The 22884-nt window shown below is 43.0% G+C and overlaps 1 protein-coding gene across 1 annotated transcript; it reads left to right on the top strand.

The window, feature by feature from the left end:
- Window positions 1–13297: 13297 nt before the first annotated feature.
- On the top strand, window positions 13298–18643 carry tent5c (terminal nucleotidyltransferase 5C). The gene is made up of 2 exons (XM_072445030.1): window positions 13298–13435; window positions 14489–18643. The coding sequence occupies exon 2, from the start codon at window positions 14507–14509 to the stop codon at window positions 15659–15661; it is 1155 nt and encodes a 384-aa protein (XP_072301131.1). The 5' UTR covers window positions 13298–13435; window positions 14489–14506; the 3' UTR covers window positions 15662–18643.
- Window positions 18644–22884: the final 4241 nt, after the last annotated feature.

Genomic DNA, 22884 nt, shown 5'->3' on the forward strand with positions numbered 1-22884 from the left:
ATATTTCCCAAAGTAAAGCTTGATCGAGCTATTGCCCACGGAGGAGTTTGTTAAAGTTTGAAGCGTAAAAATGTGGTGATTTGAGCAATTCAACGATTTTCCCATAAGGATATCATGGGATGTTTCTGTCATCGTTACGGTTACGCCGTACAAAATATGACTTTGGCTCTCATACTTTTATGATCAGGATTGCAAATTAGAATTTTGTGCAAAATATAATGTCATTTGGAAAAACTCTATTGTTTATAGGCCACTCTGAAGGCCAAATAGTCAGAATTCAGGGAAAAGTTTGCGGCTCCGTCGCACAGAGACCGTAAAAGTTATCCTTAAAATTTGGATAACTTTAGATGCCCCACTTGTCTAGGGGACGTACACCGATTTTGAGGTTGGTGGGCAAAACGCCCTAGGAGGAGTTCGTTAAAGTGTGAAACAGAAAAATGTGGATATTCGAGAGATTTAGCAATTTTCCCATAGGGATAACATGGGAGGTTTCCGTCATGGCTACGACTACGCCGTAAAAATTGAGGCATAAGTTTGATTGGCCTTTTGCTCGGGACCCCAAAATAGAATTTTGGGCAAAGTTTTGAACATTTGTGTAAAACCAGTTTTTGTCCATCAATGTTCACTCAAAGGCAACTCTGTAGGGGGCGCTATCGCGCCCATTTCAATTTTGTCATCATAAACTGGTCCAAACTTGAAAGTTTAACAACTGATTCAAATTTGGTCCTAATCGGACTCGTTTTGATCAAATGGGAGCAATTTTTAGATCTGCAATATTCCAAAATAAGTTGTCCAACTTTGCGGCTGCGCCGCACACAGACCGGTAAAGGTATCTCAAAAAATTGGATAACTTTAGATGCCCCACTTGTCCAGAGGACGTCCGCCGATTTTGAAGTCGGTGGGCAAAACGCCCTAGGAGGAGTTCGTCAAAGTTTGACGTGAACAAAATGGCTGACTCAGCGTGTTTTCATGTTCAAAGGAAGATGGCGGCCATAGGGTAAGTCTGGGGGCGTGGCCACAATAATATTTTTTTTTTGTCCTCACGAGAGGAATGCGTGTCCCGAATTTCGTAGCTTTACGCCAAAGTTGACCTCGGGGCGTCTCCCATAGGCGCAATGTATTTTGACTTTTGTCGGTGGCGCTGTCGCGCCATTTTTTAATGAAAAAAAAAATGGCCCAGAAAAAATCAAATTTTTCGCCGATTCTGAATTTTGGGCAAAGTTTGGTGAGTTTTTGAGCATGTTCAGGGGGTCAAATTAGAGCTCAAAAAGCAGAAGAACAAGAAAAATAATAAAAAATATAGCCGCAAGCGGCAATGATCGGCCCTCGCCACGCCGCCGCCACACCGCCGCCACGCCGCAAGAGGAGGGGGCGCTAACGCGCCCCAATTGTCCTTTTATCACGCCTACTGCTGAATCTGTGACGCTGTCACATCTTCTCCCCTTTGTTTTACCATCAAAAAGCAATTTTATTTTGAATTCTTGGCAAAATGTGCGGCTTTGCCGCACAGACACCGTGACTCTTTGAATGAAAATGTGGATAACTTTTGATGGTCCTGAAGATGAGTCTCACCAAATTTCAGGTTAATAGGGCTGACGCCCTGGGAGGAGTTTGTGAAAGTCTAAAGTGTAAACATGTTCTGGCCCCATTGGAATAACATGGGAGGTTTCGGTCATCGTTACGGCAACGCCATAACAATTATGACATGGGTCTCATTGACTTTTTTGATGGGGATGCTAAAATTGAGTTGTGTGTCAAATTTCATATAATTTCGCAAAACTAAACATTTAACCTCCATATAAAATCTGTAGGGGGCGCTGTGGTGCCAAATGAATTTATTTCACTTCAAGTAGGTTTAGGGCAAAGATTTTAACAACTGATTCTAATTTGACGCAATTCGGACTTTATCTGCGCAAACGGCAGAAATTTTAAATATGGGAGATTTCTGAAATTTTAGTTACAGTTTGCGGCTTCGCCGCACAGAGACCGTGAGAGGTATCAATGTAATTTGGATAACTTTTGATGTCCCACTCCTCAGTAGCATTTTCACCAAATTTCAGCTTTTTAGGGCCAACGCCCTGGGAGGAGTTCGTAAAAGTACGACGTTTGGAAAGACTCCGAAGTCATGTTTAGCCATTTTTGAAGCAATATGGCCGACATTTGGTTCGGGGGACGGCGTTGCCGTAATAATATTTTTTACTTCTCTTGTCACCATCTACCTCTGCGCCAAATTTCATGATTCTACGATCAGATTTTTTTTGGGTCATTTCCCATCTCTCAATGCATTTTTGGTACATTTGGTGGCGCTGACGCGCCAATTTTTTTTATTTTAGAAAAGGGAAATAGCCAGAATGTAGAGAGGCACGATTTTTAGAGGTGTGCAAATTTTTGTGACTTTTCGTCAATGTTCACTGGGTGAAAAATAGGGGGGTTGGTCCCGAGAAGAAGAAGAAGAAGAAAGAAAGAAAGAAAGAATAATATTCCGATGCGAAAACAATGTTTCCCATTTTTCAAATATCATAAACTATACATTTTCGGAAAGCGCTCGCGCTTTCTTACCTCATGGTGTGGGTCCCTGGTCACTGACGGGTACTTTCGATAATTTTGAGTGGGCTCCGCCCACTTTGTGTTTTTGGCCCTCTATACAGTAATAATGTTCAATTTTTGCATTACATGCTTATATGCACGGAACATGCAAGAGATGGGGAACGTATTCGTGAGCTACTTAGCGCAAATGAGTGCTTTATATGGGGATGACGACCGCGAAGCGGTCGTCATCCCAATGTAAAGTGCTCGTTTAGTGCGAACTTTTGCACGGGCTTCGCCCGTTTACAACGGTAATGTTCCATTTTCCTACAACTAATTAGTATGCACGGGGCGTGCATGAGTGGAGGAGTGCGTTAGTGAGTGTTTGGAAGTGGGCGAGCGCTTCGCGCTCGATTTCGTGCGCACTACGTGCGCACTTTCGCAGCCGTGCTTTGCACGGCCTTACGAGATTAATAGGCCTCTCGCCAGCTTGTGGCGCTCGGGCCTAATAAAAATAATAATATTTTTAGCAAAAACAATATAGCCGTTTCCACTATAACAACAAATTATACATCGTTTGAAAGCTCTAAGCCTTCCCCATGCCGCCATGGGGTGGAATCATCATTACGAGCGCTTACGCGCTCGTCACTCCCCATTCCGTCGGGATGCCCCGCCCACTCCCCATAGACTTCCATTGATTTGAGCAGATACAAGCATGGCCCATGCCTGCGGCATGGATTCTCGCGTACAGGACGATGCCAGGAGGGTTTTTGGAGTGATTAGAGGCTTCAAGATGGAGATGCACGGCACTCTGAGGTCCTGAACTAGTATTTCTTCTGTGCTGATAAAGCCTCTTGTGTAGAGGCTGTTTCGTCTCACCTATGTACCGTTCTTTACAACTTTCTTCACTGCATTGGATCGAATAAACTACATTGCTCTGTTTTTGAGACGGCAACTTGTCCTTAGGATGAACCAGTTTTTGTCTTAAAGTGTTTCCTGGTTTAAAATAAACAGGGACTTCGTGTTGTCTAAAAATTCTCTGCAGTTTTTCCGACAGGCCAGACACATAAGGGATAGAAACACCCTTCCTTCTCTGTTCAGTTTCCCTTTTGTCCTGCTTCTTGGTTCTCTTCACTCTGTTGAGAGCCCAAGCGGACACAAGAGGCTTTATCAGCACAGAAGAAATACAAGTTCAGGACCTCAGAGTGCCGTGCAGCTCCATCTTGAAGCCTCTAATCACTCGTTTGAAGACGGTGAGGTGAAGGTTTTAAGCAGGGAGAAAAGATGGTTTGAAAGAGGAGTCAAGGAAGCTATTTTTGTTAAAAAAGAAAGACCTTCTTTAAACAGAAATGGAGGGCTAAGGTTTAATCTTCCTGTTATTTATAATGGGTTACTGAACCCCTGGAAAGGTAGAGGACCATGACATTTAGATGCTAATCAGGTACTCAGGGTGGTTGAGCCAGGGTCTCACAAAGACAAAGAGGATTCTAATAGCCCATTACAATTCTGAATAGGCTAGCTCGGTAGATACAAGGGGGGAGTTTCTGTTGAAACAAACAACTCTTTCTACTTCAGGAAGGCTCCTCCCAATGGGCGGGTCTTACCACAGAACAGTATTAATATCGGAGTTCTCGATCTAAATTCTTTTATTGACAATGACTCTTGGATGAGAGTCGAAACGTCTATTTTTTTCAAACTGAGTCCAGATGACTACAACTGAAGCTTTTTCTACTATGGAACACGCCTGGACGAATGAGGGATTACACCGACACAGATATAAATACTTTTCCATGACTCTGTATGTGCCTCCAAATGTTCTCTAATGTAATAATACTTGTGCTAGTGTCACATGTCACAGATCTGGTTGGTTCACGTGTAAGATCAGTAACTCTAATCAAACATCTCATCTCAAATTACAAGTCAAACGTGTCGACTGAAACCTCCACATGTTGATGCAGGAGATATGAGAGAGTTGACCCAATGAAAACGTTCACTTATCTTCGCTGTCGTTTTCCGTTTGCATCGTTTGTCGTGGCCGGCTGTGTTTGCCCGGGTTATTCCCAACAACACATTTCCAAACCGCTCAGTCACAGGTTTAGTCACCGTTGCAGAGTGGTTAGCTCCTGCCTCTCAGCCAGAAGGTTGTCAGTTTAGTTTTTGCACTCTTCATGGTTTATATTCACCCTTCATAGAAACGCATTTGTGATTTTAATATGTGTTTTTGAGGATTCATTTTAAAGACCTTCCTTTTAATGTCTGAAATAAGGAATAATTTACTATATTTTATGACTGACCTGTTTGATTCACTTGTTTTCATCACACCTAAATATTTATTTAATATATAGTTATTACGGTTGGAGATTTGGTCATTATTTAACACATAAACCACATATAATTGTACTGGTTTTGTGGCTGATTCCATTGAAGCAAAAGAAAGTTAAAAAAAACACATTTTACTCTTCAGCACTGCATTGGGAACACTCAAAAATGAAGCGTTGACACTATTTGATTAAATATATTATGTCTCCTACATATTGTACATATATTTCAGGCTGATCGTCTTAAAATCTGAACTATTTGCTTTGGCTCAACTTGACATATTTAAGAGGGAAAAGGTGATATTGAAATAAGGTCAACGGTTGATTTTTCTTAGTGTAATAACCACAGGAAGTTTCGGTTTCTGTTGTTATGCCTTCTTCCTCAAAAGTGCAGTTTTTATTCATCACTGCTGCGTGACTCGTTTTACCATTACAAGGTTTTCAAATTCAGTCGCAGCCACGGCCACATTTTTTGTCCAAATACAGACTCAAAGGAGGAGTGACTAAAACCCAGGATTAGATGTGTTTGGACAAGAGTCAGACAACAGAAAAAGCATCAACAGTAATGCCAGTGATGTGTGTTGATCCCATGTTATAACAGGCTCCTATGGGAAGAATGGCCTAAATACACTCTGATGTCCCCGCTACGCTGCAAATACAAACACTGACTCAAACTATTGTGTGAATGATCCTCCTTTTTTAAATACATTGATATTAAAGAAGATACAAAGGTGGATTGTCTTCATTCTGTTTGAATAGTTCTTTATCTTTATTCTCCCATAGTATACGGTTAACAATATTCAGACAACGTTATGTCATTCTAGCAGAAATGTGCTAAAATGTGTCTTTAAACGGATTAGCTGAGGTTTAATTATCAGGCAAATGAATCACAAAAGTGCAGAAATATCACCACATACATTATTTTAAGGTTTGCATGATTTTTATTTTTGCTCTTTAGATTATTAAATCATTTTTACTTTAAACAATATTCTCGCTATCATCTAAATGTTGATATGTTTCCCACCTCTGTCATTTGGGACAGATAAAGTTTCTGCCAATCATATATAATCTTATTTTACTTTATTGTGACTGAATAAGAAGCATCTTTTTGTCCAAAATATGAGATCTCAAAATGTTGTGTAAATACTTTTTGGTGAATGTTGGTAAAACATGACTTCTTTTCAGTAAGAAAGGCTATTGTTTAATTCAATCTTGGTCAAAGGTGCACTATATCACTTTTCAGTTTCAGGGTTTGTCACCTGCTTGTCTCCATGGAGATGATGTTGTAAGAATGCACATTTCAATTTCCCTCTTCCAGAAAGGTTTCTAAGCATCTTTAACTTATAAAACAACAAACGATATTCCTCCTCTAAATAAAAATCAGTCCCAAAAGTTTTATTTTCTAAAAACAATCACTGACTCATCATTGACCTTAGACGCAAATGATTCCACATAAATGGCCTTGAAGAAGAGGAACTAGACAACGCGTGTGGTTTTGTTGTGCAGGGCTGTGACACGGTGAGTCAGTCGGAGGAGATTGACCTTAACGCTGCTCTGTGTTTGTGTTTGTGCTGCAGGTTCATCCAAAATCACTAATGTGTTTGAATGTGTAAATGTGCAGCGGAGCTCGGTCAGTGCTGCAGTGGACGGTCTGAGTCACCTCTCGTCACGCGCTGTGGGGGACAAGGGGCAGGTGCTGGATTTGGTAAATGTTAAGACACGAGTTCAGTGAAAAACAGGCCTATAATGCAACTATTTTGAGAAAAAAAACTTTAAAAGTAAATGAATCCTAGTAAACCTTATTCAGACCTCTTCTCTTCCCATGTCCATCCCCAGCCGGCTGTTTGATGAGTGGAACCTTGAGTAAAGGGTTTTCGTCTGCAGCGTGGGGGGCTCTGAGCTTGTAGTTGGTGAGAACAATAATAATCCATAAATTAAACAAAGCAACAATTATTATAGGCCTCTGACTGAAATCTTTGGAATAATATCTAAAGTATATAAATGCATCATTGACTTGGACAACCAATCTACTAAATACATTCAAATTAAATGGGAAAAAGAGGGTAATTATGTCTTAAAGGACGAGGAGTGGGGAAATGTCTGCACTTCAGACTTCACAATGGAAGACCACAACATCTCTTGTTTGGAAGGAATTATGTTGTAAGAATGTGACTTTTTTTATAACCCAAAGTGCACATTACTCAGAGGCTTAATGGTAAAGAAGCTGTAACATCCGTATCACGTGTTCTGGGACTGTAATGTTACACAAAAATACTGGACAGAGGCTTTGCAGACTGTTTTCAACACCACCATTCCACTCAAATCACAGAACTATGTGTCAGTCAAAAAAAGCTCATCACAGAAAAAATGAGAACTCAAACTGCGCCAACGATCACATGGACTCAACCCTGAAATGGACAAATTTGACAGAAACTGGACTAAATGGAACTTTTATTTTGGACCTTGTGTGCCTTAACCTTTCTTTTCTTTGGATGCCCTAGTTCCAATTTGGTTTCTTTCTGGTCCTGTCTTGTTTTTGTCTCTATTTTGCATAGAGCTGCTGACTTCAATAGCAATAAGTCATTTTCAAACCGCCCACGCTATGTTCACGAGTAGATGCATTTTTCCCACAAATCCACCTACTTTATACAGTAAATTTGCGGCAGGGCTTTTTTCTACTTTGCCATTGAAATAAATGAAATCCTCACTTAATCAGAAATGTGATCACAACAAAAGATTGGGTCAGAAGTAATCAGAAGTAAATAGATTAAAGTGAATATAGGCCACACTAAATGTATTAATGCTACTTCTAATCTAACATCTGTCCATCTTATTCCAGCACCTGCCCACAGGAAATGGACTGATTCATGTCCTTGTCCACACTCTTGCTGATCTTTGTATAATTTGGTCATTTTCCACTGAATGAAATTGAAAGTTGAGTCACGCCCTGAAAACCTTCCTTGGTTGACAACAGAGCAAAGGCCAACAAATATATTTAAGTTAAGCTTAGGGTCTTTTTCTTTATTTATTCCATTTTGTCCACCATCTTATAAAAGGGAACTCACAGGCTGCTTGATGTGCTGTACATACAAATAAAGCTGTAAACGTAATTCCAGTCAAATCAATCATTCTGGGAAGCATCAGGGTCATAAATTAAAAATAAACAAATAAAGAATTACCAAAATAAAATGAAAAATGAATAGGACTTTTACATGGATTCTGCCTGGACATGAGCGTTTAAAAGATAATTTTCAAAACCCAACAGATGCTCAGTTTAGTGTCAATCAGCTGATCCCTCCAGAAACCAGCTTTACTCATTTATATATTTAAAAAAAAACTCCAGGCAGAGTTTAAAATCTGAATTCCCCTGTTCAGAGCTTGTTTAGAGGAAACCAGACATCCACAACTACAGATTCTCAGCTTCACAAAGGCTCCAGCCCAGTGTTTGTGCTCCAGAGGGTTCAGGAACAGCTTCAGTTTGAAATGGGGGTCATTTGTGTCAAGCGTTTAAAAAAAAAATTAAAAAAATAGGCCCCAAGCAAAAGGGGTTAATGTACAAGGAACTATAGACCATACAATATATAAAGTTATTAATGCTAAAGTTGTTAATGGATTAACATTGCCCTCCCACCTTCTCAGTTTTTCTAGTAGAAACATTTTGAGTTTGGCCGTGATGAATGTGTGAAAAGGGAATCCCCTCTGCTCTAGTTTCCTTTGACTGCATGAGTAGTCTCAGATCGCTGTGTACGGGACTGTCCCGCTGTGTGAACTACTACTACTACTACAACCCACTACTACAACCCACTACTACAACCCACTACAACCCACTACTACAACCCACTACTACAACCCACTACAACCCACTACTACAACCCACTACTACAACCCACTACTACAACCCACTACTACAACCCACTACTACAACCCACTACTACAACCCACTACAACCCACTACTACAACCCACTACTACAACCCACTACTACAACCCACTACTACAACCCACTACTACAACCCACTACTACAACCCACTACAACCCACTACTACAACCCACTACTACAACCCACTACTACAACCAACTACTACAACCCACTACTACAACCCACTACTACTACCCACTACAACCCACTACTACAACCCACTACAACCCACTACTACAACCCACTACTACAACCCACTACTACAACCCACTACTACAACCCACTACTACAACCCACTACAACCCACTACTACAACCCACTACTACAACCCACTACAACCCACTACTACAACCCACTACTACAACCCACTACAACCCACTACTACAACCCACTACTACAACCCACTACTACAACCCACTACTACAACCCACTACTACAACCCACTACAACCCACTACTACAACCCACTACTACAACCCACTACTACAACCCACTACAACCCACTACTACAACCCACTACAACCCACTACTACAACCCACTACTACAACCCACTACTACAACCCACTACTACAACCAACTACTACAACCCACTACTACAACCCACTACAACCCACTACTACAACCCACTACTACAACCCACTACTACAACCCACTACTACAACCCACTACAACCCACTACTACAACCCACTACTACAACCCACTACTACAACCCACTACTACAACCCACTACAACCCACTACTACAACCCACTACTACAACCCACTACAACCCACTACTACAACCTACTACTACAACCCACTACTACAACCCACTACAACCCACTACTACAACCCACTACTACAACCCACTACTACAACCCACTACAACCCACTACTACAACCCACTACTACAACCAACTACTACAACCCACTACTACAACCCACTACTACAACCCACTACAACCCACTACTACAACCCACTACTACAACCCACTACTACAACCCACTACTACAACCCACTACTACAACCCACTACTACAACCCACTACAACCCACTACTACAACCCACTACTACAACCCACTACTACAACCAACTACTACAACCCACTACTACAACCCACTACTACAACCCACTACTACAACCCACTACAACCCACTACTACAACCCACTACTACAACCAACTACTACAACCCACTACTACAACCCACCACTACAACCCACTACAACCCACTACTACAACCCACTACAACCCACTACTACAACCCACTACTACAACCCACTACTACAACCAACTACTACAACCCACTACTACAACCCACTACTACAACCCACTACAACCCACTACTACAACCCACTACAACCCACTACTACAACCCACTACTACAACCCACTACTACAACCCACTACTACAACCCACTACAACCCACTACTACAACCCACTACAACCCACTACTACAACCCACTACTACAACCCACTACAACCCACTACTACAACCCACTACTACAACCCACTACTACAACCCACTACTACAACCCACTACTACAACCCACTACTACAACCCACTACTACAACCCACTACAACCCACTACTACAACCCACTACTACAACCCACTACTACAACCCACTACAACCCACTACTACAACCCACTACAACCCACTACTACAACCCACTACTACAACCCACTACTACAACCCACTACTACAACCAACTACTACAACCCACTACTACAACCCACTACAACCCACTACTACAACCCACTACTACAACCCACTACTACAACCCACTACTACAACCCACTACAACCCACTACTACAACCCACTACTACAACCCACTACTACAACCCACTACTACAACCCACTACTACAACCCACTACTACAACCCACTACAACCCACTACTACAACCCACTACTACAACCCACTACTACAACCCACTACTACAACCCACTACTACAACCCACTACAACCCACTACTACAACCCACTACTACAACCAACTACTACAACCCACTACTACAACCCACTACAACCCACTAATACAACCCACTACTACAACCCACTACTACAACCCACTACTACAACCCACTACTACAACCCACTACTACAACCCACTACTACAACCCACTACAACCCACTACTACAACCCACTACTACAACCAACTACTACAACCCACTACTACAACCCACTACTACAACCCACTACAACCCACTACTACAACCCACTACAACCCACTACTATAACCCACTACTACAACCCACTACTACAACCCACTACTACAACCCACTACTACAACCCACTACAACCCACTACTACAACCCACTACAACCCACTACTACAACCCACTACTACAACCCACTACAACCCACTACTACAACCCACTACTACAACCCACTACTACAACCCACTACTACAACCCACTACTACAACCCACTACAACCCACTACTACAACCCACTACTACAACCCACTACTACAACCCACTACAACCCACTACTACAACCCACTACAACCCACTACTACAACCCACTACTACAACCCACTACTACAACCCACTACTACAACCAACTACTACAACCCACTACTACAACCCACTACAACCCACTACTACAACCCACTACTACAACCCACTACTACAACCCACTACTACAACCCACTACAACCCACTACTACAACCCACTACTACAACCCACTACTACAACCCACTACTACAACCCACTACAACCCACTACTACAACCAACTACTACAACCCACTACTACAACCCACTACTACAACCCACTACAACCCACTACTACAACCCACTACTACAACCCACTACAACCCACTACTACAACCCACTACAACCCACTACTACAACCCACTACTACCCACTACTACAACCCACTACAACCCACTACTACAACCCACTACTACAACCCACTACTATAACCCACTACAACCCACTACTACAACCCACTACTACAACCCACTACTACAACCCACTACTACAACCCACTACTACAACCCACTACTACAACCCACTACTACAACTCACTACTACAACCCACTACTACAACCCACTACTACAACCCACTACTACAACCCACTACAACCCACTACTACAACCCACTACTACAACCCACTACAACCCACTACTACAACCCACTACTACAACCCACTACTACAACCAACTACTACAACCCACTACTACAACCCACTACTACAACCCACTACTACAACCCACTACAACCCACTACTACAACCCACTACTACAACCCACTACAACCCACTACTACAACCCACTACTACAACCCACTACAACCCACTACTACAACCCACTACTACAACCCACTACAACCCACTACTACAACCCACTACTACAACCCACTACTACAACCCACTACTACAACCCACTACTACAACCCACTACTACAACCCACTACAACCCACTACTACAACCCACTACTACCCACTACTACAACCCACTACTACAACCCACTACTACAACCCACTACTACAACCCACTACAACCCACTACTACAACCCACTACTACAACCCACTACTACAACCAACTACTACAACCCACTACTACAACCCACTACTACAACCCACTACTACAACCCACTACTACAACCCACTACAACCCACTACTACAACCCACTACTACAACCCACTACTACAACCCACTACTACAACCCACTACAACCCACTACTACAACCCACTACTACAACCCACTACTACAACCCACTACTACAACCCACTACTACAACTCACGTGCAGATGAAAAGATATGTTTCAGGTTCCAGGTTACAACTTGGCGACTTTGGCAATCCCCTCGCTGTATGGAATGTGGCCTAACTTTACAGAGTTGTGTCGAAAATGACATCTATGACAACCAGTGGCTAAAACATGTCTATCATCAACAGTGCTTGTAAGAATGTGAAAATTAAGATGTCATTCAATGTATACATTTTTGTCACATCGTATGCGTTTTATACAATTATTATTTAAAGAAGGGGAAAGAAAAGAGTTGTAAAAAGAGAGTTTAGAGTACCATTTAATGATGAAGCTACTGTCTATCTTACAACATTAAAAAAAATCTATGGATCTTATTTTTATAATTATATCTTTTATTTATATTTTAAATTCATGTATTATTTATACGTTCAACATTATTATAACTATTATCATTATTATTATTATTATTATTATTATCAACATTATTAATTTAAAACAGGCTTGTTGAAGTCAGCTGATTGATACGCTCCTGGTTTCTTAGCAACGTGAAAAACTTGACGGACCAATCAGAAGCCTGCTTTGGCGCATTGATACACAAGGAGACGATCTGATCTGAGAACGTGCCGTTTGGACACGCGGCTGAATATACACCATTTACTGACATAGATCGTTGTTTTAGTATGACGGCGGCTCGGACCGGGGCTCACACCGGGGCTCACACCGGGGCTCAGGCGGGCTCAGGCGGGCTGCAGTGGGTAGTATCCCTCCGGCCGTGTGTGCGTCAGGGGCACGGGTCAGGGGGGCTGTACTTCGGCTTTATAAAACAGGCGTGTCGTCCGCACCAGTGGTTCTTGTTTTATCTCGCGGCCCATGTGTCTGTCTCTGCGGTGGATTATGTGGAGCTGTCTGCCGACTTAAACCTCTCGTTTTTGGACTAAAACGCTGCGCGCTTTTTCACACCCGACTTTGGAAACGTATGTATCGCTTTGATGTCGAACGTCTTGGTCCAGTTTGAGCTATTTTAACAGTCTTTCAGTGTCGCCTACGCACCACGATAAAACTTGTGATCAGATGTGTTTGAAAGTTACTCGGAGCAGACGCGTTATCTCGATATTATCCATCTTTGAAATCATGCGTTGATTTAAAATGAAGTAATTTTCGTCATTAAATGTGAAAATGTTTGTATGTTTAACCTCTGGCGTGCCGCTAAGTTTGAGAAATGCGTTCATGGTTTGTCTCTGGTTCATGGTTCATGGTTCATGGTTTGTCTGGATAAAAGGCTCGTGAGTGTTCTAGAAGCCCGGTCTAGAAGCCTCACGCGCTCTGCTTTCCTTTGACCCGCAGCGCGAGCCGCTTTCCTCGTGCGCCGCTTCAATGCGCTCACTGTCCCACTGCTGCTTCAGCTTGTGTCGTCTCTGCCTCGTCCTGCTCTCAGCTGCGGGACTCTGAGTCTCAGCTGCGGGACTCTGAGTCTCAGCTGCGGGACTCTGAGTCTCAGCTGCGGGACTCTGAGTCTCAGCTGCGGGACTCTGAGTCTCAGCTGCGGGACTCTGAGTCTCAGCTGCGGGACTCTGAGTCTCAGGAGAACATTCTGATCAACTCTCCGGCCTTTAACTTTCCACATGCGACACGTTTAACTGGTTTAGCTCTGACGCGGTGCAGATGATCCTCCAGAGCAGTTAGGGCCGTTACTTTGACTTCAATCGTGCTTTTCGTAATGACTGGACATGTCCATGTAGCCACACAGCTAATATGTCCCTGAGAGCTAACATGTCCCTGAGAGACTCACGGGGACACCAATGCTCTCCTTTTCACCAGACGTTGCCTCAGAACAGGGAAGGAGGTGTTTATTTTCTGTCCACGTTCAGTTTCTGCTCCCAAATCCCAGTTGGCACCAAACTGCACTAGTGATTACTGCTGTCAGAATCAGAACCATTTGTCTGTCTGACCGAGTGCACTTCTGCACTTCCAGACTCATTGTTGTGTCTTCATCACTGAGCATTGACCTGGAGTGTTGTGTGTTGCAGATATCCTGTGTCCGCTCCATGATGGAGAACAGTGTGGAGGCAAAGCCCTGCAGCGTCAGTGTCCTGTCCTGGGAGCAGGTGAGCCGCCTGAACCATGTGCTCTCCGAGGTGGTGCCAGTGCATGGCCGGGGAAACTTCCCCACGTTAGAGGTGCGGCTGAAGGATATCGTGTCCCGTGTGCGTGCTCGTCTGGAGCGCAGTGGCATCAGGGTCAAGGACATGCGCCTGAACGGCTCCACAGCCAGCCATGTCCTGGTGCAAGACATGGGCTGGAGCTATAAAGACCTAGATGTCATCTTCAGAGTGGACCTGCCCCACGAGGCCGAGTTCCAGCTCATAAAGGAGGTGGTGCTGGGCACGCTGCTGGACTTCCTGCCCGAGGGCGTGAACAAGGAGAAGATCACGCCCATGACACTGAAGGAGGCCTATGTGCAGAAGCTGGTCAAGGTGCACACGGAGCAGGACCGCTGGAGCCTCATCTCGCTCTCCAACAACAATGGCCGCAATGTGGAGCTCAAATTTGTGGACACCATCCGCCGGCAGTTTGAGTTCAGCGTGGACTCGTTTCAGATCGTCTTGGATTCTATGCTGTCCTTCTATGACTTTTCCACAGAGCCCATGTCCCAGGAGGCCCACCCGCGCGTCGAGGGCGAGAGCGTTTACGGAGGCTTTGACGTCGCTCTGAGCCACCTTAAAAATAAATTGATCGCCACCAAGCGCCCCGAGGAGATACGGGGCGGCGGCCTGCTCAAATACTGTAACCTGCTGGTGCGGGACTTCCAGCCGGCAGATGAGGAGGAGTTCAAGGCCCTGGAGCGCTACATGTGCTCGCGCTTCTTCATCGACTTCCCGGACATTAACGAGCAGCAGCGCAAAGTGGAGTCTTATCTTCAGAGCCACTTTGTGGGCGAAGAGAAGAGCAAGTACGAGTACCTGATGCTGCTGCGGCGCGTGGTCAACGAGAGCACCGTGTGCCTGATGGGGCACGAGCGGAGGCAGACGCTGCACCTCATCTCGCTCATGGCCTTCAGGGTGCTGGCCGAGCAGAACGCCATCCCCGACGCCTCCTGCGTTACCTGCTATTACCAGCCCGCGCCCTACGTACGAGACCACAACTTCAGCAACTACTACGTGGCTAACCAGAACATTCCCACGTGGCTGCCGTGTAACTGAGCCCACGAGACGAGAACGAACGCTACTCCCACTTCACATTCGAGGGCAGAAATTTAAGAAAAAAACTCCCAAAAAGTGTTTGCTTTGTTTCTCAAGGCTGCAATCTGCTTCAGTGGACACGTGTTTGCTTTTGGGATCCTTTCTCATTCCTTATACACAGAGTGGTCTCGGTCTTTAGACTTAAGTAATATTTTTAAGTGTTATTTACCTTTTTTTTCCTCCCCCTTTTCAACTTATTTGTTTTCCCCTACTCTTAAAAGAGCTGTGTTGTGCCTTAACTCAAAAGTTTACCCCAATATATTTTGTTTTGGGAGTTGTTTTGTGATGACAAAAGGAAATGCCTTAGATTTAGTTTCTCTTGTGGACAAAATACAAAAAAATGTGAAAAGCGTGAAAAGTGGCGTTGGAGAGTAAGCCAAAAATACCTGTGCACTGGTGAAAAGATGATCTGAAGTTGTGTTGCGTTCACTGGGAGACGCTACTAAAAAGTGGTTTTGATAAATATTGGATGTAAATGTATTCTGAAGCATCAGTGCTCTTTTATTTACCGCTGTGAATGTAGCACTTAATGTGGCCTTTAGCAAAGGGCTCTGCTGGACCGCGTCTTGTCTCTGGCAGGATGTCCCGCGGCTGTCTTCCTTAAAAGGAGCAGCACATAGTGAGGCGCAGGGCAGCCCTCGGCTCCTGCCGTCCCACACTCGAGATGGCTCTGACTTTTGTCTATAATTATCCTCATCTGTCAGGGGGAGGCTCCTGCCTCCGGCCTCGCTGTAGGAGTTCCCTTCCTGTGGCTCCTCTCCCCTTTTGTGGTCATGGTGGACAGAGCTCGAGGAGCGGGGCTGGAGAGAAAAGCGCCCGCATACCTCTCCAGCTCCTCTTTGGGTATTTGATTTATTGTGGATGCCAAGGCATTCTAGATCTGCAGACCCCCGACAGCAGTGTTGGTGACCAGGATGCACTTCTATTTCAGCCTGTCCTATTATTAGACGTCCCATTTGAACAGTGCAGCGTGGCTCTGGCTGCCACATGCTCCGGGCTCTGCCTCTACAGTCCCTTTTGGACAGTGTGGTCGTGTGTGCGCTCAGAGGGGACTCATTACCTTTTGGAGAAACCCCAAAATGTTTACGGTCATGCTCAAGTCCCCCCCCCCCTCTCCCTGTGACAGACTCAAGTGCAGCTTGTGTTGTGTTTACAGCTGATAAGAGCAGCTTGTGTGTTATCAGGCCTCGGTGCACTGTCCCGGGGCGGTCAGCTTGGCTGCAGGTCACACCCTGCGGTCAGGGCAGGGTGCTGTGCTCCCAACCAGCAACTCAAGTGCCTTTCAGAAGTGACTAAGTTTTTATGGGGTTGTTTTAAATAAAAGGGATTTAAACAAGTGTTAACTGGACAAAAAAACAAGATGAGATAGTTCTGGGGGGTGTTTTTTACTTTTATTTTTGTCTTTTAGTTTCTGTCTAGTCATTCCAGTCTTTCTTATCCCTGTTGTAGTGTTGTATGTCGCCTATGTTTAAACTCTACCCTGCCTCGAGATATATATACATATACATATACATATACACACATACATATACACACACACACACACACACACACACACACACACACACACACACACACACACACACACACACACACACACACACACACACACACACACACACACACACACACACACACACACACACATCTCTACAAATGAAGCAATATCTGAAGTGCACTGACCGGTTCCAGGACGTCTTTGTACACGAGGGAGGGACATATAAGCTAAACACCCTGGACAGAGGACGTCACGTGGAATCAGTGTTTTGTCCTTTTTAAATTCGAGGAGTTGATCCTTGTCCGATTGACTGGACTTGGTTATGATTAGGACGGAGGTCTCTTACATTCTTGTTGGTCGTTGCTACCATTTACTCAACAAGACTTTTTTTTTTTTTTTTTGTTTCCCCCAAATCGATGTGTTTAAAAAAAAAAAGAAGAAAATATATGTGGGGAAAAAAAATATAATAATAATAATAATGGAAGTCTAGTTTATCAAAGTGATGGTGCCAAATTGTTACAAACCAGCTCGGAAACTGCCAGTTGAAGTTCCTCTGCCTCACCTCTAGTTGACGCTGTACTTAGAAAAAGAAAAGTGCAGCGTCAAAGAAAACTCTCGCGTTTTCTAGATTTTCTCCTCCTCGAAAAGCCATTTACTTAATCATGCGCATTAACGCCCCCCGTGACATCGAACCGGGGGCTTTTCCCGCCAGGACTCCATGTATTTGTGGTGAAGAACAATGTGGAAAATCATGAGGAAAAAGTGTTTTTTTTTTTTTTGGTTTTTCTTTTCATTTTCCCGCCCCACTTTTTTTTTTTGTTTAGTGTTTTTTCTGCTGTTCATTTGTCAGTGTTATTACGGCTTTTCCCGCCTCCCGGTCTCGGACGTCCCGCTCCAGGGGTCTTCAGTGCAGCGCGTCTCGTTTTTAGGACGACTGTTTTGGCGTTTTTTGTTTTCTGGGGCGGTGGGGGGGGAAGCACTAGGGATGACATGTATTTAGTGGTCTACGCTTGTCCGAAGTACAAGTCTTAAGCCAAGAGGCTGTGAGGCAATATGTAGAGATGTATCCCTCCTCGTGCAGCAGACGGTGTTTACGTTGATGCGTGGAAATGTGTGTGTGTGCTTAATTTGCATGTGTGTATGAGGGGCATGCCTGTGGATAAGTTTTATTTAAAAAAAAAAAAAGAAGGAAGAAAAAAAAAAATTGGGGGTTAATATGAAATTTGTCACACTTATATATTTTTTGGAAATGCAAGAAAAGCTTATTTTGTCAGCGTTGTGATTGTGACAATGACTTTTGATGGTACAAATATTATACCATTTCATTTTCAGCACTTTTACCTCACTTGAGTTTTTCCTTTTTGGAATGAAATGTACATGTACATCAGGAAAATGTGTTTGAAGATCAGAATAATGAATAAAGATGTTAAATGCAAAGTATGAAACGTGCCTTTGTCTTTCATGCAGTTTGTGGTTTATGGTAATGGGACCAATGAGCGCCATGTGAATCACTTTTTTAAGTTTAAGAATGGTAAAGTAAGCTAAACATTTGCATTTTGACTGTATTTTTCTATCCTCACCTAAACATTTGAAAGGTGTTCTGAAATCATGTGCAAAGGTTCCACTTCTAACTTGCCTCAGAGCCGTATTGAGAGAGTAGGACGTCTTTTCTGATAAAATACAGCTCGACTTGAATTCCATCTTATCTGCAGGTCTGTATCTGCGCCAGAAACTGACTCTAAAGCTACAAGTTATTTGGACGTAGCTGTTCCAGAGATTAGTGACGCATGTCGTTTCTATTTAACATTTGTATTAGACGCAGACAGCACGCAGTGGTCTCATTTTGTCCCAAAGTGCTGCTTTAACATTACATTATTTGGGGGATAATGGGAAATTCACACATTTCACTGCTAAAAAAAGCCAGATGCACCAGTAACTTCTCAGTATTTATACTTTAATGAGTTATTCCAAATATTAGTTTATTGACATGTTTTCTTGTAGTTGATTCCTTCCTTCTGCTTGATCATGGCTTGTGTTGCCCTGGTGAGCAGTCCCTCTCGGCTCTGGAGATGATGCAGAGCGTGGTCCTGTCCGAGGCGCCGAGCGAGTGGAAAAGTCTCTTCTGTTCCAGGGCTGGTTTATTGGGTAATAACGTGTGACGGGGGCAGCTGCTGTGAACGTGGAGCTGCAGGACTTCAAACACTTCAACTCCACTGACCTCCAGGAAGACTGCAGCGTTCAAGGTCTGATCCAGCACTTTCAATGATCTCTGTATTATATCTGAAGCGAGATCAGCTTGGGTCTTTTTAATTGTGACATCGGTTCATCTGTCAGTGAAATTGTCGGTAAAAGTTGCTGTTTTGGGGAAGAATTCACTTTTTTTTTGGTTCAAGAAGTTCATTTGTATCTATTTTTAATGAGACTAAATCAAATTGTCAATCACTGAGGAAAAGGGAATATGATTTTCATCGCTCAGATCCACAGTACGGCATTATCTATTTCCATGGAAACGGTTGCAGGTCAGGTCTGCGGAGAGATGTCTATACGGTGATTGAATTGATGTAATGTGACCTACTGTTTAAATTTGTCGTTTTAAGAAAAGAAAATGACAAATCTACGCACCAGTCTTGCATTTGACCCTTGAGACTGTTACACACGGGTTTCAGAATGATCAGAAATTAGGTCCGTTGCCATAGTGATGACATTTTAAAACGAAATAGAGCTTTTGAATGGGAAAAGTCCTCCACATATTGCCTATCACAGGAAGCTGAACCCCAGGAATATGTCATTATAGATATTTATGACTTATAAACAGCAATGTATTTAAATATTTGTAATTGTTTTAATGTGAAATGTTTGAATTCTAGGTCAACTCGATGTAAACATGAACCTTGATGCCAAACAATGAGTAAACGGTAATTCTTTTGACCATGATAACATTGGAAAGGGAAATATTTCACAAGCGGTTCTAGAAGTATTTGCTCAAATATTTTGCTACCTGCAGTGTGTACTCTGCTGTTTGGAGCGCTCAGAGGTTGAGACGCTGAACAAATAGGATGGTAGCGGTTTGTTTGGAGCGTTACTCTGGAGGATTTGTTGATTTAAGGTTCATGTGGAAATCCCACTGTACATAATGTCTTTAAACGTGACCCTGTCTTCACGCTCCTGTCGTTGCCACACGTCTCGTCCGCAGGCCTGAGTCGCCGTGGAGACGCAACCGTTTCCGCTGCATCATGCAGATCACTCCAGGTCGAGTCCATGGCATCTTTTCAACTGTTGAGGTGAGATTAAAGCTTTTCTATGGGGTTTTCAGTTTCCTTTATCACATTGGCATCATTTTGAACATTTAAAATATATAATATTAAATTGTTAATTACAATGGCGACTGTGGGAGTTTTCATCGCTCTGGAGAAGGATGTCACCATTTCAAATTTTATTCTAATGATGAATAATTATTTGCGATCATTAACATCACGACCTAAACGACAAACTCAAATTTTCTTCTTTTCTTAACTCATTACTGCTCAATATTGACCTGCTTTATGGAATCAAACTTCCGGAATGATCAATTTGACAAATGGCAAGATAAAAATGCACTTAACAATTAGGCTTACTCTTTTGAGGAACAAGCACCAAGACTTATTTTTGCTTGTAAAATCTGTCAATTTGTTTTAATTTAACTAAAGTCCTTAATTAGGTTGTGAAATCTGTCACTTTTCTTTGAATTTAATTTAATAAAACAAATGATCGTTCTTCCAAAAATATCACTTATTTTAATCTAATCTTGACATCACCACTTTTAATATTGTGTTTTACTCTTATCAACTGACAGAGCAGTTTCTCTTCATTTCAATGATAGTAAGACGTACATGTACTAGTATTGAACTATAATGTATATTTCGATCATTTATTTTGTTGTTAAATTGCAACATTCTCTAAAATGGCGTAGTCATAGAAACCGCTCCATTCACTTCCAGTTCAAACCTGCAGAACTGACGAGCTCGGCCTCTTCATAGACGTTTCATTGTAATAAGCAGCAGATCGTTTGCCGCACGCCGTCTTGTCATTTACATGTTTTTATTAATATTTTATTTTTTTATTAAGTGGCTTCGTGACATTGTAGAACTCGTGTTTCAAATAATCCCTTCAAAGTACAGGGATGTGGGCGGGGACCGTGAGAAGATTAAAAAACGTGATTTTTCTGAGCACTCGAGCCTCAGTTGCAGGACAAAGTATCACTCAAACATCAACTAAAATACAACATTGAGGAAACGCCGTGGTAACCAGGTTAAACTCTCTGTAAGGGTGATTTAGCTTTTACAAGCTGTCTTACACATTGCCTTGTCTTGCAAAGTAGCACCTGAGGTTTTCTGTCCCAACAAACAGCTGTAACACGCTGCAAGTCCCTTGGGAAATGTAGTTTCAGTGAGTACAGTAATCCAATATGATTTGTTTGCGTCATTTGATTAACAAATCGAGCCGAGTCCGTTCACAGGCTCCGCCCACAATTAGCTCAACATTGGCCGTCTGATTTATTTAACTTCCCAGAGGCTAATTACCTGTGTGATTTTAACTATATGTACAGTCTGATGCAAAAGAAACTTAAGTCTACATTTTGTGCCAACAGTTAATTGTACAATCTAATGTAGCACTGTGTAACCTTTCTGGTGTGTGTGGGTGTGTGTCTGTTCTCCATGGGAATGTTGTTGCTTTTGCATTTATTGCTCCACATGGTAATAAACTTGTTGTGGTTTGATTGATTTCTAACCAGAAAAACACTGATTATTATCAAGTGCACAAGACAAAACCTCAGTGTATTATTGCTCTGCTGCATCCTTGATCCCACTGCTCCCTTTCATTGTAACTTCTGGTTTTCAGAGGCAGAAAGCGCTCGTCCTTCCCTGACCATTGTTGGGTCCGTGCGAAAGCGCTCTGTCCCGTTCGCCAACGCGCCCGAAACACAAAAGCCTCCGTCCGTCTTTGTTTGTTGGTGTGGAACAATGCAGGGCCTCTGGAAACATACAATGAACAGGTGCAGAGTAATGCTAGTAGAAGCAGTGACTAGTAGAACATTTAGTCTGGTTGATGGGATGTTTACTTGTTTGTTGAACTCGTGCTGGGGTCAAAGGTCCTGTTCAGCGACGCTACATCATGTTTTTGAAAGCGACGTGCTACTCTACTGCTGTTGGACCATTTTAGCTCTACTTTCCATCTACTCAGAGTTAAATACTTGAGTTCTCAGACTAGACGGATTGAGAATGACTCTTGGATGAGAGTCGAACTGTGTCCAGATGACTCCAACTGAATCTTTTTCTACAATGGACCAGTCTTGGACGAATGAGGATTCCACGTCTCATCTTCACAACACATTTCCCTTGTTTGAGCGTAAGAACACGGCATTGTCATGGTTTTCATCAGTATCCGGGCAGATGGGCGACGTGATGAGTGGCGTCTGTGCTTCTGAGCCAAACGTCTTCTGTGATGGCCGACTTCCTGTTTATTGGGGTCATTTTAAGTACTGTTCAAGGGATCTACTAGTTTTGTTTAGTATCATTAATTGCTATGCCAAAAAGTCTCATCCCTAAATTACATCGATTGAATCACATAAATAAAATAATTCATTCATTGTAACATGAATAATACTAGGGATTAGTTTGTACAGTTTAGTTTTACAGATGCTTTTCAC

Source organism: Eucyclogobius newberryi, unplaced genomic scaffold, assembly GCF_026437365.1.
Source record: "Eucyclogobius newberryi isolate DKJ021-1_F unplaced genomic scaffold, fEucNew1.0.hap1 SCAF_14, whole genome shotgun sequence".
In the NCBI taxonomy this organism is placed as follows: Eukaryota; Metazoa; Chordata; class Actinopteri; order Gobiiformes; family Gobiidae; genus Eucyclogobius; species Eucyclogobius newberryi.

Excerpts from the sequence above, each read along its gene's own strand:
- tent5c (XM_072445030.1), top strand. The coding sequence starts at position 14,507 with ATGATGGAGAACAGTGTGGAGGCAAAGCCCTGCAGCGTCAGTGTCCTG.